Below are 27,745 nucleotides of genomic sequence, written 5' to 3'. Positions count from 1 at the left end.
TGTTTACAGCATTGACAGAGTGCCTAACGAAGGACTTTGAATTACTTCAGGCCTGTCTCTTTGGAGAATACTCAGCTTGCAACTCTCACACATCTGGAAGTTTTGGAGGAGAAAAAGGCTGCATGAATACGTGGATATACCTTGAAGGATGGTTTGAAGGACAATAGGAGCTTCAGCTGTTGTCTTTTAGATGGGATGCGAATTCCCCAATTTGGAGCCCTGCATGAGATAAACCTGAGGTTTTTAAAGCTATTTATGTACCTACAATCACAAGTAGGCACTAGTGGGTGTTCTTACTTGGCCTGTTTTTTAATTTTAATTCCAAACTTGTTCAGCCTACAAGTGAAAATCCCACGAGGTAGCAGCCTGCATCTATCTGGCTTTAAAAATCTGGGCCTTGGTAGACTACTGCGGCAGCATTAGCAAGTCAGGAGAGAGGCGGCCTCGGAGATGTCCTTTATAGCAACTTGGTCAAGCACACTTAGAAGTAAAAGTGCTATGTTTATTAAGGGTCTGCTGCATAACAAAAATATGCCCTTGAGGTAATGAAAAGTAAATTAAACAAAACTCACATACCACTCTGCTAACGTCAGCTCCCAGCTGTGCAGTGTGTCCCAAATGTGTCCCATGTCCCCGTTTCCTACCTGTGTTGCCTGTTTTCTCCACTTTGTAAGGCCAATGCAGAGTTAGGCTGCTCAGTGGTCATGAAAGGATAATTTGGATGGGATATTTGGATAGGATATTTAATGCTGTTCTCAGAACAACGGTACTATTTACCCAGTGACGTTTTTTGTGGTGTGGTGGTGGATTGAACCAACGTGTTCCACCTTGTAGTCCTTCAGGTCATGCAGTCTAACTAGTCTCTGGGCAAGAAAATTTTTATTTCCTTCTTAAACCCCAAGTGTCTTACAACAGATCCACAGGAGGCCATAGGGATCCCATAGGGAAATACGTGTCAAGATGCATAAAGAGAAATCACAACAACAAAATCTAATTAAACCTGACTCTAGACTTTGCTCCTTAGATATCTTTAGATAGAAAAAATAGCATTATCCCAAAGGCTTAGTGGTTTGAGGTGACTCCATTTTGGGATTTCCAACTTGAAATACCCCTGGGGTTGGCTTTTAAAACCAACTGTGTTACAAGCAGAGTTATAGACACTTTGTGCTGTCAAAATCAGTAAGACCTACAGGTGTTTTGTACCTACAAAATCAGACCAAAAGCCTAAAATCATGGGCTACTTCCACACAAGGTTGCATTAGCCCGGCTCAGTTTCTGCACCTGTAAAACTGGACTGATGATGTTTAATTGCCTAGCTCACAGCGGCTTTGCAAAGATCAATTAGCTAATGCCTATAAAGTGCTCTGCACGAATCTGGCGCAACCGCTGTTGTGGTGTAGCACTACCCTTCCTCGCCATGCTCTGTAGGAGCACTGTTGCTTTAAAAAGGGAGCTTGTCCAAGCTCTCCTCCTCCACTGGATCTAAGATGGATGCTCCTGCTGCAGCACAGCCTGCAAGCAGACTTTGCCCAGCCTGCTTTTTTTGTTTTCCCTGGAAGCTTGCTCCAGACAAGTCAGCTGCACTGCAGACTGAGCAGAAGCAGGAGGGCAGCTCTCCCCAGGTAAGCTACCACCACCACAAAGCTGCTTGTTCCTACACCTGGATGGGGCAGCACCAAGGATGCTGCCATCCTGAGAATTATGGTCCTCTCTGTCCGTGTCTCTAGCTGACTCACAACAGCTCTCAGCCAGGAAAGAGTCGAACAACCCTGGGCCTCTGCTCTCTTATACTTCTTTCCTGGCTGATTGGTGTTAATTTAGTTACCAGGATGGGGAAACTCCTGTTCCCACACCCAAAGCTGATCTCAGGCATGTTCCTTTGTGTTAGCATCACCTCTGTGGAGGTACTGAACGACATAGGAGCTGCCTGTGGCATGATGGTCCCGAGGCCACGCTGGCTCCCGGCAGCAGACTTTCTACCCTGTGGTGAGGAGGTGGTCTTTGGTCACTGGAAAGAGCTGGAGGAATTATCTCGGGAAGGTTCTGCAGGCTCTCATAGGCCTGCCGCCACTGGGAGCAGTTTAAGCTGCATTGGCTCCTTTCCCTCAGAAATGCATTGAGTTTCCACTAAGCTCCTCTTCTTTGAGGCATTAGAAGTGTCATCTATAGAGAACTGCAAACTGGGCGCTCCAATAACTCTCCAAAGTTTAGCTTCATTTCATCTTATTATTCCCATGGAAGCTTCAGAGGAGATATCCCCTCTGTATAACATTCATTTTATGAAGGTCTTTCCTTTCCCCTCCCCAGCTGGTGGAATGTTGGAGGTAGCAGATGTTCCTGACCGACACAGAGCTGGAGGCAACGTGCTTTTCCTTAATGACTTCAATTTATGGGGCTATTTTACCTTGGCCAACAGTAACAGACCCTGCTGGTATTCCCACAGCCCTGGGAACAGAGAACACTTGTGCAGTGCCAGCAGGGTGGAAAATCCCTGCTCTGACTTTTAGTGCCATTTTAGAAAGAGAAAGATGTTGGAAAGTGACAATGGTCAATGCTCACCAGGAGTAATCAGTCCTGTGCTGAGTGAGGACTGTGAGTACTGAGGGAGCACCTGTACCGTGACAGTGCCCAGTCCAGAAGCTTCCATGAATGGGAAGACTGGTGGGATTCCCAGGCAACCCAGGTTTAGGCTTTCTCACCCTCCATCTGTTTTTTGTGTCCCACAAGGCTTTGCAGTCTTGCTTTTATAGCCATGATGATGGGCATAAGCCCATGGAGACAGAGAGAAGCCATTGTCCATGCCACAATATTAAAACCACAAAAGCAACACCATCCTAGATTTCACTGGATAGCCTTTTCTTTCACCACTGTAAAAAACTGATAAGGCTACAGAGCAAGACACACAGGAACAGCTGATAAGAGAAAAAGTCTTTCAGAGGCATTTTCCTCCAGTGGGCCCCTGCTGTTATTAGCGGCTCAGCTGGTTGGCATCTCCGTGGGGTTTGGAGTCAAGGTCAGCCCCCTTTCCAAAAATAAAAAGATGGGCATTGACAGTTTTCAATCATTGACAATAATTGTTTCCCAGTTGTGGAATGGACACATTTAACAGTGGGATTTGCAATCTCTCTTCCCCAAATTACACTGTCAGGGTCACCTAAGGGGATCCTGTGTACCTAATGTGTCCAGGGCCAACATTCATGGCCCATCCTGAGCACGGTGGAGTTAGAAGAGCTGGCAAACAACGAGCCTAAACAGATGTTGTCATCTGTCGGTTTCTGCTATAGTTTTGTTGGAAAACTTGCGGGAGAATTTAGCTGTGATCATAATTTCATCTCTTATTTGCTTTCTGCTGATGTTGCAGTGAAGTATAGTAGGGTTTGGGGTTTTCTATTTTATTTTATTTTATTTTATTTTATTTTATTTTATTTGTGGGCTGAGAATTTCATAGCTGAAAAGCAGTTAAATACTGAAAGCTTTGAGAATAGTGGCATTTGCCAGAAATGAACACAGAATTTCATCTTAAGAAAATCTGAGGCAAAGCAGTAATAATCTTCCTGACTGCTGGGAACTGCTGGAAAAACACTCACTTTTAGTGGGAACTGGGAAAGATATTTTTATCCATAGAAAAATTGTAAAAAAATCAAACATCTGATTAATCAAGTCTTCCTTCTCCATATATCAGGGAGTATTTCTGAGAAAAGGAAGTCCTCACAGAAGAAACCAAAGGTGTTCTCCTGCTTGTAGCACATGTGGCAACAGCCTGTGTTCGTCTCTCATGTGAAATGTGTTTCTGATTTGCACCTAGCCAGGGTGCCTCCACCTTTAGCCATAGCAAGTCTGAACAATAATAATATGGAGCAAGTAATGTAAGACTTTATAAAATGCTATTTAGTTTTAGGCTTGGTCCATTTATTTATCTATTTATCTATATATCTATTTATTTATTTTTGTCTGCCTGAAATTATAGCTTTGTTTAATGACATTTTGCAATCAAGATATCAGACTTCCTTGCAAAAAGCTAGTAATGTTGTGAAAAATTCATTTCTCCGAAGTGCCAAAAAGCCAGACCTTCTCGTGAATTGCGATGCATCATCGGTTTTATTTTTACTTCTGCTTTCATCAAGTACTTTTTCTTTAGCCTTATCATTCATCTCTAAATAGTAGTGCCATATGACACAAGAAATGAAGGCTGGTTTCCGGTAGTTCCTCTCTGGAGCTGCCAGCAGCAGTCTGATCTGCTCAGTAATAGAAATAGTAGTATAGGTACTGGCTTTCCAGTAAAAGCAAATTGTGGGAACCTCATGTGAGAATTAATGCCAGTCCTTTAGGAAACACTTTCAGGAAATGGCCAAGGTAATAATAATGATTTTTTTACTTGCCTTTTTATTTGGTTTTGATTTTGTGATTTCTTCTGTCTCCTAACTTTTATTTAGGTCATAAGAGCATTTCACACATGACTCTTAAAAGAGATAGACTCCTTATTTTACTTCAGCCAGGTGTAGTCCCTATTGACTTTCCATCTCCATGGGCCACTAATGATCACTAAAATTTGAATTCTATATAATTCAAAGGCAATGAGGTCTAAGCAGTGTATATATCTTGTCAGTAACCAGAGACACATTTCTTGAAAGTGGACTTGCCCTTCAAAACCCTTTTTGGGGATATAACACTCTGTGCTCGGAATAGTCTAATCTCAGGAAGAATTGCTTCCAAGTATTTTTTAATAAAGTCTATATCCTGAGCACCTTGGAATTTGCTGGAGGACTGGCGTGTGTAAAGGTTGACATAAATAAATGGCCTGAAAGCAATTGCATGCAATACAAATGTGAGGTATTGCATGTAGGAAGGCATATCCAGTTGCATGAATACCAAATGTGTATTGATTAACCAGGCAGCAGAGAAGGATGGGGTGGGGTTGGATAGAAATTAATCCCAGAGTGAGTCTCAGTGAAGCATGTGAGGCTACTGCAAAGCTAATCTAAAAAATACTCGAGCTATGTTTAGAGAATTCCTGTAAGCGAGAGATGGAAGAAATTATTCTGCTGGGCAGTGCCAAGGTTTGGATGCACACTTTGAGAGGGATGGAGAGATTTTAGAGGAAAAGACCAAGGACATTAAAGATTTTATACTGTACGAGCTATGGTGAAGTTTGAACCAAGTAAGTAGAACAAATTGGGATAAACAACAACCATCTTCAAATGTGTAAAACCTGTTGTTATAATGACTGAGATGTATTAGGCTACAACTTTTCATTATGGAAAAGAGTCCAGTTACAGAGGATACAGCACTGGTTTATAAAATTTTAAGTTACACAGAGACGATGAAAAGGAGTTGACTGTTCCTTGTTTCTTTGCAACATTTTGAGACAGCTGATAAAGATATCAAGAGCAAGATCCAAAATAAAAAAGAGATTGTGATAGGAGAAGTAGAAGGCCTGCGGAAATTCTCACCAAAGGATGTTATGGAAGTAGAATTTTACATGGATTTCAAGGGAAATTGCTGGAAAATTGCTACTAATTATTGTACTTCCTACTGAGGGAGTCCCACTTGCACACAGCAGGAAGGATGTGGGTGCAGAGGTGGTGGCCATGTGTAGGACTGTGGCCAGGCTTATGCCTCTAATGCATGTAGTAAACATGTGTATGGTGCAATAACTTCAGTACATATGGACATAACTGAGCTAGGTAGTTCAGTGCTAGCAACAGTGTAGGAACACCAAATTTGATGTAGGCTAACTCCTCTTTTGCCCCAGCAGTCTGGGTAAATACCGGAGTTCTTAGTCCTTGGTGAGCTCTAGCGTGTGGTGGCTCAATTGATTGTTTCATGCTTATTGAGATGCCTGTGTGTTATGCTATAATCACTTGAATAAATCAGTAGGTCTATATAATGACATTAAAGTGGGGCATATATATTCTGAAAGTGCTGTGTGCATGTTTTCCCACTGTGTTGGCAGGACCAGGGCTTTTTTCCTGTTGAATTTGTCACAGAAAAATTCTAACTCAAGTTATAAATAGGAATCTTCAGAAAAGAAGAGCTGTTTCCTAGCTGTTGAGGACTGGCAGTAATATGCTCATTTTTTGTCCTTCAAGCTGATATTTAATTGGAGTAATTTTTCTACCTTCTTTCATTTATCTTTTAAATTTATACCTGGGTAAAGAAGTTTAAAAAGTTATATGCAGTTGGTGACTTTGTAAATGATTTAACAGATCAAAATTATTTTCAGAAATAATTCAGATAGTTTTCCACCAGTTAAAAATGTAAAACTATGCTGGTAATATGGCACTTTAAAATGTGTAACCACTTATAAGCATGAGTACTTTTTGTAAGAGTATTCCCATTAACTTAAAAATCACTGTTTATATGACTGTGTATTAGAGATATGGGCATTTAATTGGAAGGCATTATCTCCATCTTCAGGTGGAGAGATTAAGTCATAAAATACTTTCCAAGCTGCATCTGAATTCTTGATGCATAGTTGTTTTTCAGAGCATCTGAGCTGTCCTCTGCTGATCTATTTTCCTCCATGCTGTGATCTCAAGGTACTTGAAGAGAACGTTCTAGCTCCATGAGCTGTTCATGCTCTTATCTCTAGGTAAAGCAAAGCAGCTCTCCACCAGCAGAGTCTGCTGTTGGCAGGAACCAACTGGCAACTCACCTCAAGGGGAGACCTCATCATAGTTAGAGGTTCCTCACAAGGGGAGGAGGAGGGGCAGGCGCTGAGCTCTTCACTCTGGTGATCAATGATAGGACCCAAAGGAATGTCAGGAAGATGTGCCAGGGGAGGTTTAGGTTGGACATGAGGAAAAGGTTCTTCACCCAGAGGGTGCTGGACGCTGGAACAGGCTCGACAGAGAGGTGTCACGGCCCCAAGCCTGACAGTGTTCATGAAGAGATTGGACAATGTGCTCAGACACACGGTGTGAACTGTGGGGTTGTCTTGTGCAGGGACAGGAGTTGGACTTGATGATCCTTGTGAGTCCCTTCCAACTCAGGACATTCTGTGATTCTATGATTCTATGATCCTATATACAGAGATTTGGAAAAGCCAAGCCAGCAGCCACAAAACACCATGTGAGATGTATCAGCTGCTACTCATGAAAGTGGAAGAAGTGGGTCCCAGCAGTCACAACAGCATCCCAAATAAGTAGCAAACCTGTCCCTGGGAATGTCCCTGGGGCTCTCTGTCCAACCTTCACCTCAATGGTCATATTCATCTCCTTCTTATGGCAGAACTGTCCCAGATCTAGTCTAGTCCTAGAGCCTTTGGACACACAAAAAAAGTCACTTTATTCCCATTTCTAAGAGTGGGGTTGAAAATTCAAACTCTTATTACCCTTTATTGCAAATTCAAACAAAGCTTTCCATTAGGGGTGGACAGATCACAAAATAGCAGCTCCTCCATCAATTTTAGCTGGTTTTGAGCTGATATCGGTGACTGTAGGGTCTTTCCTGGGTGGGCTTCAACAACGTGTGCTTGCAGCCCAGAATTTCAACCATACCCTGGGCTGCATCAAAAAGAATCTGGCCAACAGATCGAGGGAGATGATGCTGCCCCCCTACTCTGCTCCTGTGAGGCCCCACCTGGAGTGCTGTATCCAGCTCTGGGGCCCCCAACATAACAAGGGCACAGACAAGTTGGAGAGGGTCCAGAAGACGCCAGTGAGATGATTTGAGGGCTGGAACAGCTCTGCTATGAGGACAGGCTGAGAGAGTTGGCTTGTTCAGCCTGGAGAAGGCTCCGCGGAGACCTTATTGCGGCCTTTCAGTACTTAAATGGGGCCTGTAAGAAAGATGGGGACAGACTTTTAGCAAGGCCTGTTGTGACAGGACAAAGGGTGGTGGTTTTAAACTAAAAGATGAGAGATTCAGGCCAGACATGACGAAGAAATTTTTTACAATGAGAGTGGTGAAACCCTGTCCCAGGTTGGCCAGAGAGGTGGTGAATGCCCCATCCCTGGAGACATCCCAGGCCAGGCTGGATGGGGCTCTGAGCAACGTGAGCTGGGTGAAGGTGACCCTGCTCATGGCACGGGTTGGATTAGATGAGCTTTGAAGGTCCCTTCCAACCCAAACTATTCTATGATTGATTCTATAATTCTATAATAATGGTTCCAAAGGCAAGTGGATTTTACTCAGCAACAAACGAATATCAGCAAAATAAAGCAGTAGATACAGTCAAGGTCCTTGAAATGCCCTATGTAGAGTCCTTTTGGTTTGTAATAGAGGTTTGAGATTGTTTTGTTCTTAAGGAACATATAACAGAGTTGTGTGCAGTCATTTCTATTTCAATGGGGGATCTTTCAAGTTTGTTTTATATTTATAGTCTCTGGTTCATTTTGTGCCTGCTGCCTGTGGTGTAACAAGCCTTTTCCCTTTTTCTTTCATCTAATATAATTTTTTTGAGAAGACAACTTCTCTTTAATCATTGTCAGAGACAGGCTTAGTTTTTAGGAGGCTTGATTAGCGTACAGGGAATTGAGAGAAGAGTAGCAGAGAAGGTGATTTTGAATTTTAACAAAAGATTAGAAGAAGGTTAACAATGCGTATAGCCTGGCCAAAGGTCTATAGATTATCTTGATCTTCTGGTATCTAACAGATGTGGTGATGGGTTAGAAGAATTTTTAATGGTATAGCAATGAAACAAAAAGTCGAGTAGAGAAAACGCTTCCAGAAATGCAACTCCATTGTTCCAAGTTAATTCATCTATTTCCACATAGAGGTGCATTGTGAAAGGCAGACATCATCGGAGAACCTGGAAAGGCTAGGTGAAGGCAACTGCCAGAGAGACTGGTAGAGCAAGAGAAATTTTACCAGCTGAACAGACCACATGGAAATGACAAGTAGAACAAGATTTTTTGTTCCCCAAATCCGGGGAGAGAGTAACTTTTGCAAAGACTAAGCTCAGACAGCAGCAGGTGACTTTTAGTCACTGACAGGGTCATTTTACTCAAAGCTTCTGACAATTGCCCCACTGCAGTTTTCTGAGCATCCCCAAAGTGGTTGTGGGCAAGGAGGCTGCACCAGTGCACTCCAGTTCAAAGAAAGGTGGAGGGCTCACAAAACCCAGCAAATCATAGAATCATAGAATAGTTTGGGTTGGAGGGGACCTTCAAAGGTCACCTAATCCAATTCCTGACCTGTGGACTCTCTTTTTCATGTGGTAAGACACAGTATGTATGTTCTTCTGTGTATCCCATTAGACAGCGTAAATGTGGATGTAGATTTTCCAAGAACCCTTGCTCCTGCAGTGTGACTTTGATTTAAATGCCTTTCATTGCAATTAGCAGTTTACTTCTGTGTCTCTCATGAGTGCTACTGAAAAAAAAACAGAGAAGGATCTCTGAGAAAATGCTTTCCTATGGCAGTTTCCTATATGTGGTTGTCACTTAATTGAAATAAATGTCTTGGCCAATTGCGATATGAGTTATTATTCCAATCTGTCATTGGAATTATTCTTCCTTTTCTGATCTTTTCCCAAGTGACTGTGCATCTGGTAACTCTTTTTCACTTGAAAGTAACAATTATTTTAAGTGTGAAGAGATGTATTTCATGCCTTGCGCAATACTCAGGCAGTTGGTGTTTGATGCATCTTAACACTGAAATGAAATCACAGGTGAAAACTATTCTGGTTGAAAATCTGCAATAGTGTCAGGAACTGGGGAAGAAATGGGAATTTTAATGAACAGATATGTCCTCCCCGTTGAGAGCATGAGCCAGCTGAATGCAGTCAGATCCAAAAGATCCAAGAGGCTAACTGGCTGATTTTCCTTCCCCTCTTTGAAATCTTAATTTGGAATTAAATGCAGGTGATTTTAATTAGGTCCTGTGAATATTATTTGGGAATCACATTTTTGTGATTATGAGTCCAGTTTTAAATCAGAACATTGTGTTTAAAACATTGAAAAGTGCAGATGCAATGTATTCTTATATTAAAAATGCTAATGATTAGGACAGATTGAGAGTGTTACTGATCACTTAAATGTCTAAGATGGGTGGATATTAGAACTGCTAAAACAGTTAAGTAGCACAGTTTTCTGGCATTTTGTAGTAATGTCTCCTAAAAATATTGTCATGCCACCCCCATCCCAAATTAACGCTTCTAAGGCCAGTAATGTAGTGTGCTCACACCTTAAGGTAGCACTGTGATTCATGTTTTAATGATAGTGCCTGCTGGCTGTAACTATGGAATGTATTGTCATGGAAACTACACTTTTCTATATTTACACCAGTGCTGGTTATGCGAGAGACAGTACTTGAAAGAAAAGTGGTATAATATAGAGCTTAATAATGAGACAGGCAAGCTAGGAATAAACAGATCAAAGATTCAGCAGTGTTACGGCTGCTGTTTGTCACCATAGTACGTTTCTAAACAGGCTCAGTCACTGTTTCTGATGGTAACTAGCACAGCAAGTCAGAAAGAAGCGCTGCTGCGATGGCACTTTGGACTAACAGGTCAGACAAACTTGAATTATTGATAGCTGATTGATTGGCATCTGCATAGTGAGTTCCCATGACATGTAGTACTCATGTCCAGGCTGTTAGGAAAAAAAAAGTATGAGCTGAGTGAATTGAGGACACTGGGTTGTAAGGCCCTGTTATTTGCAAGAAATAAATCTTCAGAAATGGAACTGGGTTGTAACTCTAATTGTGGAATCTGTCACTTCAATCTAGAGACTACTGTCATTTTATTGAGCTTGAAAGCTCAAAGTTTGAAAATATAGAGTGAGAAACAATAATCAGAAAATAATATGCCAAGCTGAAATCTAGCTACACAAAAAAATCGCATAAAAATAAAGTTATTTTATGGTGCAAAAGAAAAATTAGGATCAAAAATTGTTTAAGGAAATGGTTCTCTAATGTTTTTGAACTTTGCAAAGCAAGGGTAGGTAATTTTGAGGAAATTATACTGAAAATTTAGATGTATACGTCCATGCAATACACATGCATGTATATGTATTTACATAAATACAGGATCCTAATAGAAGTGGTCTCCTACATTAGGGTCTGCAGTGTTAGGCAGATATATTAAAAAATTCTGTACCATTCACCCTCTATACTGCTTGACCTGGCTGCATGCAGAGATCTCTATTTGCCATTTTCTCCAGTCTATTGTATAACAAATTTCTAGTTTGTTTTTATCACAGAAAATTGTTTCAGTTGTGCCTTAAGAACTCACTCGCGATTGCCAGGGAGACAAGCTGCTCTCATTTCTTTAGAAAGAGTTCTAATTTGATGAGCAGAGCTTAGTGAGTCACAAAAAACAGGGTCAAGTCACTGTGAAACAACTGCTGGGTTTACCTTGCTATCAGCTGTGAAATCATTGAAGACATCACTTCACTTTCTGTGTTGTAGCCTTTTTCATTTTATAGTTGTGTGCCTGCCACGACCAAACCTAAAACTGGAGGAAATATTCATCCAACTTTCATATATAAATAATCCTCTTAAAAAGCACAGCTAGCGGTTTGCTCACCCAAATGCTTTATTATGCATTTTTGGCTGGTGTTGCTTTAACTGAAGGAACAGCGACAGCTGTAACTGAATCCAAACCAGCGTTATGCTCCTAAACTTCTTTAATTATTGCATTTCTGGAATACAACAAGCCGTTTGCAGGTTATGGGATAACAGTACTAGCTGGAGTCATTAGTTCCTTTGCCTCAAAAGCAGAGTTTAAAGAGGGTTATGTTTTTAAGCTTCATGCCGGTGCATTTTCCGTGTAACTTCATCTCTTTATTCAGTGTCTCCTGCAATCCTTCAACCTGTCTATTTGTAAATTTGTGCCTGGAGAAAGCTCCCATGTGGCAAGCCAGGATTGGATAAATGTTACTTGTATTTCTCTGATTGCAAACTCCCAGCATCTGGGATTTTCAGCTTTGAGTACAGTTTGTTTCATGCTGAGATTCATCTTTTTGGGGAAAGCAAAGGTCATCGCTTCTCCGGAGTTGTGACTGATTTGATTCTTTTTCTCGGGGAGGCGCTGGGAAGGGAATCCTTACTGGAATGCATACTGATAAAGGCTGAGGATTCTGGCTTCTTAGATAAGTACTTTTTTTTCTCTTCTCTCCCCACAATGACTATGTATTGCAGCAACTCACTGGCTTTTTACCAAATCAGGAGCTGCAGTATTTTTCTTCCGATGGAATAATTTCAGCCCACTTCAGCTAGCATGACAATCTTATGTGATTGTTATGAGTAGGCGTTTACATCCTTTTACATGCTAATACTGCCACACCTGCTAGTCCCCCTCATTTCCATTTCTCTCTTTTTTTTTTTTTCTTTTTTTTTTTTTCTTTTTTTCCCGATGTAAAAACTAATTTCCCAGAGGAAGGGAAATCCTGAGATTCGTGATCAATGCTGCATCGTTGATTCATCAACAACGAAGGGGATGGCTGAATGGGACACAGGTAGAGATTCAAGCAGGCTGCTTCTGACCAGCAAGAGAAAAGCTAGCTGTTGAGCAGCATATGTTGCCACTCCATGTGCTGGATTAGCTACTTGTTTTTAGCCTTCAGTAGGCTGCAACTACTGCAGCACTAAAGGAATGTGCCCTATTGTTAAAAATCCTGACTGCTTTACACCAATGATTTGCCACTGCAAAGTTGCATGCACCAACAACACTTTATCGTTGATGTTTGGATGCAAGGTAGGATGTGGTTAATGTATTTAAATGCATGCTGTAACTCCTTTGAATATCTGTGCTGTTTAATTTCATGTCTGACTAGAGATTTCAGTGCAAATTGCGATACGCTGGCTATAAATTAGGGCTTACAGCCGATACGTTTTAAATGTTAGGAAAAAAAAATGAGAAGTAAAGCTTTCTTATTTCCCAGGGTTGTACGAGCATAGATTTACATAGGAAAATCTAACGGATTATGAAGCATTTGTTTTAGAGTTGATTGTATACTTAGCTAACAGTGCTAAGATTACTAAACCACTACTCTGCCGTTTGCCTGGCTTTATTGATTTTGATGTGTATACTGTTATTACAAAAACACAAACCAGCTAGAATGAACATATTTTTTCTGTTTGTATTGCTGACATGGCTTTTAACAATAAGAGCAATACTAAAGCATACAGCCCTGCACTTCTCTGTAAGAGACAAGTAAAGTAAGCTCCTGAACACATTTTTAAGTCTACAGGAATATCTTTAAATAAGTGTTTTCTTATAGAGACTGGACAATTGTTTAATTTCTCTTTTAAATTTAAATCAAAAGGTGGCGCAGTTAGCCAGAGAAGTTTCTTTTCTGGCTGTGTAATGCAATCCCACCCCAAATATTTTAACAAAGGTATTGGATTGGACTGTATTTTTACCCATATAGAATCTGTCTTGACATTAAAGTATAACTAATGCTGTTTGTTGTGTTACTGAAATAATTCAAAAGTGGTGACATGTTCTTAAAACTTACTATCTTTGGGTAAACAAGTTCGGTTCTTGGATCACTGGATCACGGTGACTTTACAGGAGGGGTAAAACATTTTGACCCATTCCTTTCCCTTGTTATCCTTCAATACTGGATGATGTTAAAACTGTTCCTCTGTGTTTAAATAGAGTAGGAAATGAGCAGTTATATTAAAAAATGGTAGTGATAGTAATTATTTTGAAATCTTCAGTGTAACTTTTTTAATCCTCAAAAATGACTAAGCTACAAAAATCCAATTTTAATTATATAGTCTATAAACTAGGGAACACAGTATAATTTTTTAAGTTCCTGTGTGACAGAGTAGCCTAAATAAAACGAAGTAACTTTATAGAAAATATTAGAGATGACCCAATGCTCCCTAAACGTAACTCAGCTAGAGGTTAAAGACAGATCATCTACTGCTTCATATAATAAACTTAAACTAAGTTTCAGTCAAACATTTATTATTTGATTGCCTTCTCCTTTTCCTCAAACTACAGCCTGCCTACATCTCTGGTTACTTGAGACTCTTCTGGACTAAAGTTTCTTGCTTCTTCACTTCCATTTTAAACAGGCAAAAATACGTTCTATTAGCGAAAGGGTTATAATTTAATTGCTGTGTCATGATGCCACTAGTGTTATAAATAGCATCAAGAGTTTAACAGTTTAAAAGCTTCTTTAATTTGCATTTTTTTTATAAGAACAATTAATATTTTTTTTTAAATTTTAACTTTAAGAACTTAAAACGTCTTGTTTTCAAGTGTCAAATTCTAGTTAATAAAGGTGAATTGTCAGTCAGGGGAAATTAATGCAAGCCACTCTTCTACAAAGGTAGGCCAGTGGCCTAGGGACTAGTATTCAATTTGTATTCCTGCCTGTAAGTGTGATTTTCAAAGGGTATTTTTTGATGCACTTAAGTTCTTTCATGATTTACAGATCCTGTTAGGAAGAAGCAGGAGAATAAAAATCATAAATTTCAAACTTTTTTTATTCCTCTCCAGTGCTTCAGGCTCATTAAGTTGCTCACAGTCAATGTTTTATCTTCCTGTGGTGGTGTATGAGCTACTTCTTAAATGAAAAGTGTATGTGTAGGATAGTGATCATTTTCAGAAAGATGAGAAAGAGCACAAGTGAACTGAGTTATCTTGGGTTGGTTCAGCACATGTCAGATTAATGTCCTTTGATACCACCATCAAGCAAACACAAGATATTCTATATACATACCAGTGCATCACCTCATGTCAAATATCTTTTTCTCATTTCCTTCTGTTCTGCAGCTCATATCTAAATATATAACTTTTTGCTTTGGACACATAGGGTTATATTTCTAGATTTATGGGTGAAAATCCACTCTTAACAAGCACAGAAGTTTGAACAAGAAGATCGTTCTTTTTAGAAAATGTTTTATTTATATGTCATTAAATCATAGATCTAAACATGCTCACAATATTATGACTCCTACAATCACGTGGTTCTTGAACTCAAGAAGGAGATTATTTTACAGGAATGACACTTTGTATTTGGGGTGACAGAGGAGAAAATAGATCCTCCAAGTAGAAGGAGAGTGCTAAAACATAGATAGACAACAAAGGAATTCATAGTTCAGATAAATACCTCCAAGTGACAAAAATAACCAGGTCAGGTTATTAACTAACTCCTTTCAAAAGGACAGTGCAAGTTATAGGGATGAAATATTGCTTATGTTCTTGATTTACAGTGTTTACTTTTAATTTTGTGCTAAATACAGTCTTCATATGGGTACAGGAGTGAGTGAGAGAATTGCACCACATCAAAACCATCACACCCATTTTTATCTGTTCCCAATGCAATAATTTTCAAGTCTGATCACTCCTAACAGGTGGTGCCAGGGAGTTAATTTGTTGGGGCAGGAAGAGAGTGTGCATGTCTTACTATACCATATGTTGCAAAAAAGGCAGTGGAGGAGTTTTACTGCGCCTGCAGGAAGCTTTCCTTTTCAGTTTGATTTCCTGGACTTCGATAGCTGACCTTGTCTTGGACCTTTACTTTTAATGATGCTTAGTTTTATGATCCTTGACCTTGAAATTGCGAAGAATTCAGAGCAGTTTAATTTGAAAGGCAAGGTAATGTCTACCCGAAGTGCCAGTATTGCCAAGGCATATATCAGATTCTCACAGAAGAAGATGAGACTTCAATGCACGCTTGAATGTCAGTATGTGCTTACTCACTTTGCAGAACTGGGCCCTGTAATAGTTCGTTGAGTATTCAGAAAAGTTATCTCCTGCCTCTTAATATCCTGTTCATTTTGTTTTTATTATTAATAGTAGTGCCAGGAAGGGATTTCAGATTGAGTGAGAATTTCTAAATTACATTTTAGCCAAAATTCTGACACTAATATGGAAATGGTTTTGTCTTACCTCCTTTACCTCCATGGGTCATGGCAACCCCAAGCACAAATAGAGGCTGGGCAGAGAATAGATGGAGAGCAGCCCTGAGGAGAAGGACTTAGGGGTGCTGGTTAATGAGAAGCTCAACATGACCAAACAATGTGAGCTTACAGCCCAGAAAGCAAACCCCATACCGGGCTGCATCAAAAGCAGCGTGGCCATCAGGTCAAGGGAGCTGATTCCCTCCCTCTACTCTAATGAGACCCCACCTGCTGTAATGAGTCTGGTGATGGGGTCCCCACCAAAAGAGGGACATGGAGCTGTTGGAGCAAGTCCAGAGGAGGCCACAAAGACAATCAGAGAGCTGGAGCACCTCTGCTGTGAAGACAGGCTGAGAGGGTTGGGTTGTTCAGCCTGGAGAAGAGAAAGCTCCAGAGACACCTTACAGCAGCCTTCCAGTACCTGAAGAGGACCTACAAGAAAGTTGGAGAGGGACTTTTTACAAGGACATGTAGTGATAGGACAAGGGGTAATGGCTTTAAAAGGAAAGACAGAAGATTTAGATGAGATGGAAGGAATAAATTCTTCCCCATGAGGCTGGTGAGGCACTGGAACAGGCTGCCCAGAGAAGCTGTGGATGTCCCATCACTGGAAGTGTTCAAGGTCAGGTTGGACAGGGCTTCGAGTAACCTGGCCTAGTGGAAGGTGTCCCTACCCATGGCAGAGGGGGTGGACTAGGTTATTTTCCAACCCAAACCATTCTATGATTCTATGATATTGAAAGTATTTCTTGAGGTAATTCCATTGAAAGATGAGTGACTTGCATGTTTGTTGACCCTGACAAGGTATTTTGATATATCCTACTTTCCTTTTGATTTAGATTTATGTTTATATCTGTCCTAGAAAAAACTGAAAGTTTTGTTTGTTTCTTTCTTTTTAAGGGGATAAGATATACCTCCTTCTCTTTCCTGCCTCCTTTCTTTCCTCCTAGCACATTTATCACAACCAGTCCTCTGGCACAATAGCTGATTTTGGTATTTTTTCCTATGATTCCTCTGTTTTAGCTGAAATAGCCAAATAGTGACCTATTCCACTCTCCAAGGTGAGCATGAAAGTAAAACTGCTTGTTTTTTAGGCTGCCAAAGTTTTGTGTTTTACAAAACTGTTGCAATGAGGAAGGTTTTAGTATTAGAAAATAGTAGGGTGTATAACTGAATGTCTTGACGTTCATATTTATTATTTTTATCATGATTAAACTACTAGAAAACTACTAGTTTTCTGTACCAGCATTATTAGTCTCTTGAATAAACACTGGTATGTTACTTAGTTCTTAATTAAGAGTTGTGTCCGTGTAGTCACAGTCTAGACCTGATTATTGTAAGACACAGTAATTTGAGATGTCAGGAAAATGCTTTTCCAACAAGATATGATACACAGTAGATCATGCTTAAAGCCTCACATGCTTTAGCTTCTTGATGTATCTCCATGAACTCAAGGGGGATTTTCCATTGCATGTGACAGTCTGAGGTGATTTCTGAATACAACTAGATGGAACATTAATTCACATTATAAATGAGCTTTTCAGGCAGAGTTACTAAATGCCTTCTTTGTTTCTGTCTATGCTGCCGGAGACTGTCCTAAGGAGCCCTATAACCTTGAGGCCCCAGAGGAAGGCAGGACAATGGAAGAGTTTGACTTGGTCGAGGAGGACTGGGTTAGGGACCAGTTAAGCAATCTGAACATCCATAAATCCATGGATCCAGATGGGATGCACTCTCGGGTGCTGAGGGAGCTGGTTGAGGTCATTGCTAGGCCACCCTCCATCATCTTTGCTAAGTCTTGGGAAACAGGAGAGGTGCCTGGGAACTGGAGGAAAGCAAATGTCACTCCAGTCTTCAAAAAGGGCAAAAAGGAGGACCTGGGTAACTATAGACTGGTCAGCCTCACCTCCATCCCTGGGAAGGTGATGGAACGACTTATCCTTGGTGCCATCTCAAAGCATATCAAGGATATGATGGTCATTAAGGACAGTCAACATGGCTTCACCAAGGAGAAGTCATGCTTGACCAACCTCATAGACTCTTATGAGGGCATAACCAGGTGGCTAGATGATGGCAAAGCAGTGGGTGTGGTCTATCTTGACTTCAGTAAAGCGTTTGACACAGTCTCCCACAGCATCTTCTCTGCTAAATTGAGGAAGTGTGGACTGGATGATCAGGTAGTGAGGTGGAATGTGAACTGGCTGAAGGAAAGAAGCCAGAGAGTTGTGGTCAGTGGGACAGAGTCTAGTTGGAGGCCTGTATCTAGTGGAGTCCCTCAAGGGTCTGTACTGGGACCAGTACTATTTAATATATTCATCAATGACTTGGATGAGGGAATAGAGTGTACTATCAGCAAGTTTGCTAGTAACGCCAAGCTGAGAGCAGTGGCTGACACGCCAGAAGGCTGTGCTGCTGTCCAGCAAGACCTGAACAAGCTGGAGAGTTGGACGGGCAAAAATTTAATAAAATATAACAAGGGCAAGTGTAGAGTCTTGCGTCTGGGCAGGAACAACCCAGGTTCCAGTATAAGTTGGGGAATGACCTATTAGAGAGCAGTGTAGGGGAAAGGGACCTGGGGGTCCTGCTGGACAGCAGGATGACCATGAGCCAGCACTGGGCCCTTGTGGCCAGGAAGGCCAATGGCGTCCTGGGGTGTATTAGAAGGGGGGTGGTTAGTAGGTCAAAGAGGTTCTCCTCCCCATCTACTCTGCCTTGGTGAGACTACACCTGCAAAATTGTGTCCAGTTCTGGGCCCCTCAGTTCCAGCAGGACAGGGAACTGCTGGAGAGGGTCCAGTGTAGGGCAACAAAGATGATTAAGGGAGTGGAACATTTCCCTTATGAGGGAAGGCTGAGGGAGCTGGGGCTCTTTAGTTTGGAGGAGACTGAGGAACAACTTAATTAATGTTTATAAATATATAAAGGGTGAGTGTCACGAGGATGAAGCCAGGCTCTTCTCGGTGACAACCACTGATAGGACAAGGGGCAATGGGTATAAACTGGAATACAGGAGGTTCTATTTAAATTTGAGAAGGAACTTCTCAGTGAGCGTGACAGAACACTGGAACAAGCTGCCCAGGGAGGTTATGGAGTCTCCTTCTCTGGAGACATTCAAACCCACCGGGACACATTCCTGTCTTGCCTCTTCTGTGTGTTCCTGCTCTGACAGGGAGATTGGACTGGATCATCTTTTGAAGTCCCTTCCAATCCCTGACATTCTGTGATTCTGTGAGCTTTTGAAATTAATCTCCCAGCCTTACCTGTGTGTTCTGCTTTATTTTGCATTATGGAGTACTCTTGGAGTACAGAAAAGGGATGCCGTTTTGATTAAACTAAGCAGAAAGATGCACTCCAGGAACACACCAAGTACTTTGCAAAATCTTATGGGTATTCAGTTTATAAAAACAGATTAGCACTATTTCAAAGTAAACCACAAAACATGTATAATGTGGTTGAATTCTTCTTACCACCTCTTCATTCTGTGGATCCACTCCTGCTCCTTGCTGATGTGGACTTAACCTCTGACTCCACTGACCTATTTTAGTTTTGATTTTTTGGGGGCCAGAACCAAACAGATGTAAAAATACAACATATTCATGGTCATTTTTATTTCTGTGATCCATCAATAGAGACTGATATATTGCATAGGGCTCCAGAACTCTCTGAAAGGGTTTACTGCCTATTCATAGACAATCAGCAGAGTAAGTCAGCTGGAACATTACTGCCACTTGCTATGCATAACATTTGACAGTGGCACTGAAAATCCCACTTCCACATGTAACTCTTGTTAGGCCACCGTGGTGTTAAAATAAAAATGCTCAGCAATAGAAGGAACTGAAAAGAGATGCAGGATTGCCACTGGCAAGAAGCTCTGAGTATGATCAATTGTGTCACAGAGGATTTGTGCATTAGTGTACAGAGCTCAAGGCGAGGAGAGTTTTCTTCTCTGGCATAGCATCTATTCAAGCTAGACATGGGGTGTAAGCTCAAGCAAATTCAGTTGGCCATATCTTTTTTTTTTTTTTTTTTCCCTGTTAGGCATTGTCTAGCCCCCTACGCTTTTAACACTCTTGGCTTAAGAACAAGTACAACCCCCCCAGCAGTTCCCACCCTTCACCGATGTGTGGGGGAAAAAATGAACTATACATTGTGCTCAAAGGCCACCAGATGGAACTTTTCCGAGGCCAAAGTATCAAGTTATAATGCTGTGGGACCCTGCCAGGAACTTCTCCTGGTATTGAAAATTTTATAAAGTGAATCCTGCTCTTCAGACTTTCTTGTCCCCAGCCACCGAGGAGCGTTGCACTGGTGAAGTACTCTGGTATCTGAGGTGAGTGGGCTGCATCTTTGTAAGTAGTATGGAGTTTGTTATCTTGAACTTAGCATGGATGCTGCAGAAATCAATACTACAGGAGGCACAAGGATGGTGGAAGCCTAAGGAGAGGTAAGGAGGCAGCAGCAGGAAGATCCAGGTGGGTCAGGTGGAGGAAGGGCACAAGGAAGGACGGTGCAGAGACAGCAGCTTGGGGGTAGGAAAAGAAGGCAGCAGCCTGGGCAGGGATCCTGAGGAGGCAAGCAGAAGAGAAAGCAACACCGGTGAGGTCTGGCTAAATTGAAAATGGAAAAAAAAAACCCAGCTGTTAGATCATGAATCCTCTGAAATGACGGATCCATCCCCTCAATCATGTAGGAGTTGAGTCACCGGTCAGGGAATGCAAACAAGTGTTACCATTTCAGTCTTATTCGGAGTGAGCTCACTCGCGAGCTGTCACTCCCTGGCACTGGCCAACGTCTGGGCGGGCGATGCCCAGGCATTTTTCTAAAAGCATCAAGATCAGATGTTTAAAATATTTCTGCTTGAGTGAGAATGCTGTGTCTCATTTTTTTTGTCGCTGTCCTGCCCACGAGCTCCCTGCATGCTGTGAAGGGGATGGGTGGATGGTAGGAGATTCCCTGAGAAACCACTCCACCACAAACGTGCAAATAGTTTAAATTAAGAAAACAGCACTAAAAGTGGCTTTTTTAATAAAGTTTAGGGTTTTTAGAAAAGTGTATACACTGAAATAAACTTCTGTTGTAGATGGCATCTTCAATTCCTATGTCATTTGAATCACTGGCCTTTTTTCCATGTTTTGCCAGAATATCTGCTTCTAGCAACTGTCAGGGGCTGAACACCAGACTGGGTGGCCCATGGTACTTGCTGTGCATGTTCTTGTCACCACAACAAGAATATTTGCTGGTCGCACAGCAATGGAGTCTGATTTTCTTCACTCTAGCTTACTTAAAATTCACCTGAAGCTAAATGATGCTCTGAATTGTGCTTTATAGCCATGGTGGGAAGTGGGTTTCTTTTTTAATCTGGTAATAAAGAAGAGTCAGTTGTCATGGTTTACAAGCGCTGGATTAGAAACATGACAATAAAGTGCACCTGTGAAAAAAGCAGGGCAGATAGCACGTAACTAGGGTTACTGATTATTTTGAAGGAGAAGTTCAGGGTTTGCTCAGACACTCAATTTTTTAAATATACTTTTGATTTAAATTATACATAATAATTACATAAAATGAGGTACTTTCAAATAGAAATATATAAATACTGGAATGGCTTGATGCAGTTACATGAGCTGCTTGATTTTACAAACTAATTACTGACTAAGAGAAGGCTATATATAGACATTCATCTTAACTGCAAAGGATGTCATAGAAGAGAATGGTGATGAAGAAGTGTTATATAAATATATTTAAGTGATAATAGCAATAAAACTGAAAACTGTCACTGAACAGTTCTCCTGATCTTTGAAAAGTAGCTGTTATGTTTCCAGTGTAGCTGTCAGAAATATTCTCATTATTAAAACATAGCTATTTATTACTTTTACTTTTCTGATTATATTTCCTTCAGATTTAAACATTTGATGAAATATTAATAGTCATTAGGGACAGAATTTTTCAAGAGAATTTACTTCAGGGTCACATTGAATGCAATGGAAACCTGAATGGGAATAAAGATTACTAATGGGAATTCCTCTACTTTGTGTAGAAGTTAGTGATCCGTAATCCCAGGAGAGGTGGCATAGAATAACCTAAGGCAGTATTAAGGCAACTTGGGCTATTCCTTTGAGTCACTTGACTATTGAATGTATTGTCATTATGAATCTGTAAGGTAAAAATGGCTCTCTTCACCTCGCTTCAATGAATAATTGCACGTTAGCTACGCAAATGATCCCCATGAAGTTGTATGTGGGTAGAAATCAGGCTTTCTGTGAGACTGAAAATTTTTGTTTCTCAGTTTTCACTCAAACTGACATTTCACAAACCTTGATTCTGAGAATCCTGATACATCATTTTGGGGAGATTTCCTTTAGGAGATGCTCACAGCTGTTCAGTGTAATTAAGATCAAATATGCCCAATAAGAATTTTCAGAAAGATGTAACCTGGTGTCAGCACTAAAGTCCATACAATGAATCACCTGGAAGCTCTATAGCTGTGGCAAGTACAGTACAAAGCCTGTGTCAATATAAAGCTGCCTTCAGAAGACAATGTAGACACATATAACATCCCTTTCTTTGCAAGAAGTGAGCTTATCCCCTATGGAGAGAAACCTGTAGCTACAGACCTTGGGCCAGCTGCAAAATTTTTAGGCTATATAAATGAAAGAGGGCTAGTGAGCATACTCAAGTATTTGACTCCTGATTTTCCATATTGCAAAACTGTTAGTTTTGTTACATGGCTGTATTTTGCGGTGCTCCCAAGCTCTTTCAAGACAATTCATGGGCTTGGCTTGAAGGATTTTTCACTTCAGGGACTCTTTCCAAGAGGGAGCATGGATCAGACTGCATCAGGGAAGATTACTTGCACACCTCCCACCTCTGCCCCTTGCCTTTACATCATATTTGAAAGCCTGCCACACATCTCCTCAGTTTCATTTAATAAAAATGCCACGTTAGTAGCAACATCGACATGAGCCTCTCTCAGTCAGTTGGCCTGGGAATCAAGGATCATGCTAAGAAACTAGATTGCCTATCTATAAAGGCATTTATATTAGTAATGCACGCTTGTCTACCACCTTGGAAGACTGGCATATAGCTTAAAACCACCACCTGTTAAAGTATGTCGTGAAAGTATGTTAGTCCTGGCACTTAGACTGTTCCTGAGACGCATTGTCAGCTGGCAGTGAGATGCCTTGAAATTCTCATATATACCAGGGATATCCCAGTCTGTAGTAAACATAGTTCCCTAACAGTATAATCACCTCCACAAAACACTGAGAAAACAGTCAATGGCAGGGAGGGGTCTGTGGCTTCTATTTAGGACAGGGAAGAGGAACTCCTTAGTTCTATTCTTGGCTTTCACGTCAAAGTTGTGTTGTGGCCTGGGGCAAATTGTGCCTTGCGTCTCTTTCTAGAAAATTAAGTTGGTAATACCTGCCTCAGAGGAGTTTTGAGAAATAATAATTATTGCAGGTACACAGCACTGAAAGGAAATGAACAGTGTAAGTGCAATGTACTATTGGTTTTAAGAACCAATATACAGCCATGGTGAGGCAAGACAGGGGATGATATAAGTGAAAAAGCAATGGCATTAATGAAAATCAAAGCATCTCCTCCTCATTTTTGGCTGTCCAGCGCTCTCCCCACTGTATTTATTTCAGGCATAACTTGAAATACTACAGTTCATCTTCTTTTTTTAAAGTTTTTCCTCCATGTCTGAGCTTTCACATCCCAATTTTTGCCCGTGGCAAATTGTTATGGTTGAATTTCAAGTCCCTGGAAAAAGAGGGTTTGAAAAGAAAGTGCTGTCAGGCTCTTATCTCCACCTATTCAAGTGGTACTACTATCACCTGATTTATTATATAGACTTGCTGTAGGGGAGAAACATTTTCCAGAGCTCTGGTTATTTGAGTTTTTATTTTGTAAAGATATTGTTTAAAAATAGTCATGGGATGATATGAGGCATGATGCAGACAAGCAGAGGGACATAAGCCTGTTGCAAAGAGGCAAATCAGTAACTGCATCACACAGATTTTGTGACTGTCCAGGAATTCTGGTTAGGCTGATCCTAGGAAGGACATTCAGCCCAGTTCAGATGGCCTTATGGCTCACCTAAACTACACATTAAACTCCAGATTCTGTAGTTTACAATGAATTAAGCAAAGCACCATAGAGTCCCATCAAATCCAGGAAACATCAATCTGCAGAGCTGTAACTGAAGGTCTTTTCAGTACTGTTAGTAACAGTGTTTTGCACCTATAAAATAACTAAAATTTTTAACTTTCCTACTCACTACATTCCCCTGTCTGTGTTAGTGTTTGCACTTGGATCTCTGGTCTTTGGCTTAAATAAGACAATAAATCAGTGGGGTAGGAACTAAACACTTGACTACATAAGAAAACATTTTTACAGTGGTGAAGTTAACTGAGGACTAATATTACATGCAAAATAGTTTGGGATATAAAATAACCAGGACAATACGTTTTCATAAGGCAAAATTTGGTGATACGTTTTGAAACGTGTTCCTACCCAGCACAATTACGAAAACTCCGGGGAGGAGGGGGAGAGCAGATGAGGGATAAGAAGATGACCTAGAAAATGCACTTCAGTATCTAATTTTGTGTATGTAGATGTATTACAGATGAACCTGTTGCACCTCCTGCAAGATCAGGTTACGAAGAAGGAGCTTTTGTATTAAAAGTGTTATTGTTGTAGAGCTGCTGAGCTTCACGCTTGTTTCCTCAGGCCGGGTACAGCTGTAGGGACCGAGGACCATCATCTCCCTCACAGATCCGGGAGCTGAACCTCAGGCTATTACTTCTTTTGCTGGAGCTGGTTTCCTAAATCAGAGGTTTAATTTGCTGTCTGCTATTGCCTAATCCTTATGGATCTGATGTATAAGTCTCTTACTGATGCTGGATGGTAGCACCTTTTCACAGAGCATTAGCAGCTACTACTTTCCAGTATAATTGGAATAAAAGTGTTTGGTGTGCTGAGCCAGAGAGACAGAGCTGCTCTCAAACTAATCCACATTCTGTGTGCAAATACCAGCTACTTCTTGACTATTTGTATTCACCAGTGGGGATGGCGTAGGGCTCCATTAGTTAATAAAGTTTCTGTTATTAAATAAGGATTAGTTGTTCTGTAGTCTGATGACATTTCTTCTGTTTTCAGTTTCTTCATAAAAGAAAGGAGCCTAGATAAGAAAGGGTCATCTCACATGATAAGAATCTGTACAAAGTAATCACAGAATCATAGAAATGTTGATTGGAAAGGACCTCTATAAATCACCTAATCCAAATTTCACTGAAAGCAGGAGAAATGAAAGTTGATTTAGCATGCAGCCGTACACCTCACTTTGCAGAAGAAATGGTTTGGGTTTTAAACAGTGCCAGGTGAAATATCTCTTCAGCTAAAACAGAAGGAAATTTTGGAAGCATAATCCAGGGCTTAAAACAAGGCAAAAGAGGTTAAATGTTCTGAGCATTAATCCCTGTTCTTCCATTGATCCACAAAAAGATGTGGAGAGAGTCGATCTAATCCCTTTTGATAAAACTGGGAGTATTGCCAGGGGCTTGCTAGGATGGTAGGGGCTGCTGTCACAGGGACTAGGATTTCATCTTTTGTGCTTCAGTTCCTCTATTAGTAAAAATGTCTAGGTAGATTTTTGTGAGACTCTGAGTTTGAGATCCTCGAGAGACTTAGGTACCAGCCCCCTTGGCTTTTGATGGCAATTAAGCAACTTCCAAGGGTCTGATGACCATTGGTTATTCTCTTCCTCCAGAGCTTCCTTTATTCAGCCCTTATGTCTTACCTCCTACTTTGTTTTGATTTACTTCTCAAATATGCATATGTGCTTTCTTTGCTGTTTGTAGCTCTCACTTAAAATTCACTGTTAGACCCCAGGTCAGTGGATGTGGTTGAGAAGGAAAATGAAGTTAATGGGGCATTTCTATGACAAATGACAGACAGGAATAGAGAAATGTGTCCGTACCCTCTCACACAGATGTGCATATGCACAAACAAGTCACTCAACTCTATACTTACCTGGTACATTAGCAAGACTCCCCCTCTTAAATTCTGGAAATTTGGTGGCTGTAGGCCTTGGATGAGATGGTGGGTGGAAGAATTGCAGTGTCTGTTTCAGGCTGTAAAGATTCATTCAAAAGTGTCAAAAATGTTTGTGATACAGAGGTCTATTTGCCTTATATAGAAGTCCCTAAAATTTCTTATGCAAGAGTGAGAAGTCAAACAAGACTTTGAATAGTGCAGTACAAAATAAAATTATTTGTTGTCAAAAACTCTAATAAGATAAATCCTAACAATGTATTTAAAGCATTTATTTCTTAAGAAGGTTTTAACTCCTTGAATTAGGAACAACTAAAATTAAAATAAGCCAATAAAGGGAAAGAGAGCAGATTCTGATTGAATTTCCTATGTAATTTATTCACCTAGTTAGACAGTGAGAAGCTGATGCAGAGACCAAAGTCAGACTGATAAAACATATCATAGTGAAATACCACCATGTTAGTAATTCCAGATTTGGCTAAACCACATAAATGACTGATGTAAAGACCAAGGTACAGCACTTGAAATTTCTATCCTTTGGTGTAGTTTAGATTCAGAAATTAGGGTTAGGGCTTTTTATTGAGATGCTTACGTGCAAAATTTTTTCAGATCTCAGTCAGGGTTGGTATCTAAGGTAATATGACTATTTGGTCTGAAAATTCTGCTTCCATATTAAAGGGTGAAAGGCCGCAGAAGACTGACTTCTCTTGCTTTTTCTTTCTTGGATTATCTTAATAAAAGCCCCACAGAGCATCAAATGCATATAAACTACAACACTACATGTGGTTTGGTATCTGTTGGATTTTAGTTGGACTTAGGGCCAACAAGTTTTGGCACAAAATTTTCCAAAGAAGACTAATGTAGTCATGCATTAGATGACTTTTTTAGTACAAGTCAGTGCATACAAAACTGATAAATTAGAATAAACACTGCATTTCTTTGGTGTTCCTTAGATATTATAAATAAAAGTTGTAATAATCTTCATTTACCAGCTGCAAGCCAAAATTCATTTTCCTGATGTGTCTAATATGGCAGGGTTTGTTTTCATCCAAAAAGACTAGTGTGTGCTGCAAAGAATAAGAAAATAATGAAGCTGTAGCAGGACAAAAAGTGAAGGTGCTGAAAACCAGAAAGACCTGAATAGTTTTTGTACTTGTATTTCTGCAAATTACATTTTCTGTGTATGAAGCTTTGAGAATGAAGTTAATTTCTCACCTTTATAATAATGTTCTTGAGCCTACAGTGCACAAAGCAAAACAATTCTATGTCTGACACATGCTGATATAATAATGTTTAAAGTTACAATGGCATTCCCAAACCAGAAAGACCTTGTAGGCATCTATCATATGTACCATTAAACACTATAAACATGAGCAAAGACAACTGAGGACTTGGCAGCTTTGTGGTTGGAAATGATCAGTCCCTAGGTGGTGGTGGACTTCTGGCTGTGTTTGCTGTCATCTACAGCTGTTTTCATTGCTTCTTTGGATCTAGGTAACCTATTGGCCTTACCTGCAGAGTTGCTACAAACAAGCATTTAGCAGTTTGACGCTGAGCTGCTGCTTGAGCCCTAAGACACGTTGACTCATTGCTATTCCCCATTGGCAAATGCACTGTTGTGCTCGACCGCTGTGTGCAATGGTCAGTTTCAGGTGCAAGCTCACAACAGAAGACACATTTTAGAGCAAATGCACCTTGAAAAACTGGCAAGTGAAAAAGCCTCTGATTTTTTTAAGGACCTCTTTAATTTTTGCTGTGTTTTTGTGTATGAATTTCTGCCTTTTAAAAAGTCTTTTATTGAGAACTTCCAGTCACTAGCTTTAGGGTAAAATTCAGTTGAGCTGCTTGATATTTGTGCTGGGAATACACCTGGAAAATGGTTTTGTATC

General features: G+C 40.6%; 1 protein-coding gene across 5 annotated transcripts in view; it reads left to right on the top strand.

The window, feature by feature from the left end:
• The window catches only part of DLG2 (discs large MAGUK scaffold protein 2), a gene marked incomplete at both ends in the record, with an annotated part of 882,996 nt that overhangs the window by 211,638 nt on the left and 643,613 nt on the right, over positions 1 to 27,745 (top strand). The window contains one exon of one of the 5 annotated variants that reach the window (XM_080346628.1): positions 12,539 to 12,637. The exons of the other annotated variants lie outside the window; for them this stretch is intronic. Within the exon in view, the coding sequence (XP_080202754.1) occupies positions 12,539 to 12,637 (99 nt within the window). Of the gene's footprint in view, positions 1 to 12,538; positions 12,638 to 27,745 lie in introns of those variants that run through there. 5 annotated transcript variants of the gene reach the window in all.

The sequence above is a fragment of the Nesoenas mayeri genome (genome assembly GCF_963082525.1).
Source record: "Nesoenas mayeri genome assembly, chromosome: 1".
Classification (NCBI taxonomy): domain Eukaryota; kingdom Metazoa; phylum Chordata; class Aves; order Columbiformes; family Columbidae; genus Nesoenas; species Nesoenas mayeri.
Note: the sequence above shows the minus strand (reverse complement) of the source record. Positions and strands in the feature narration are given on the sequence as shown.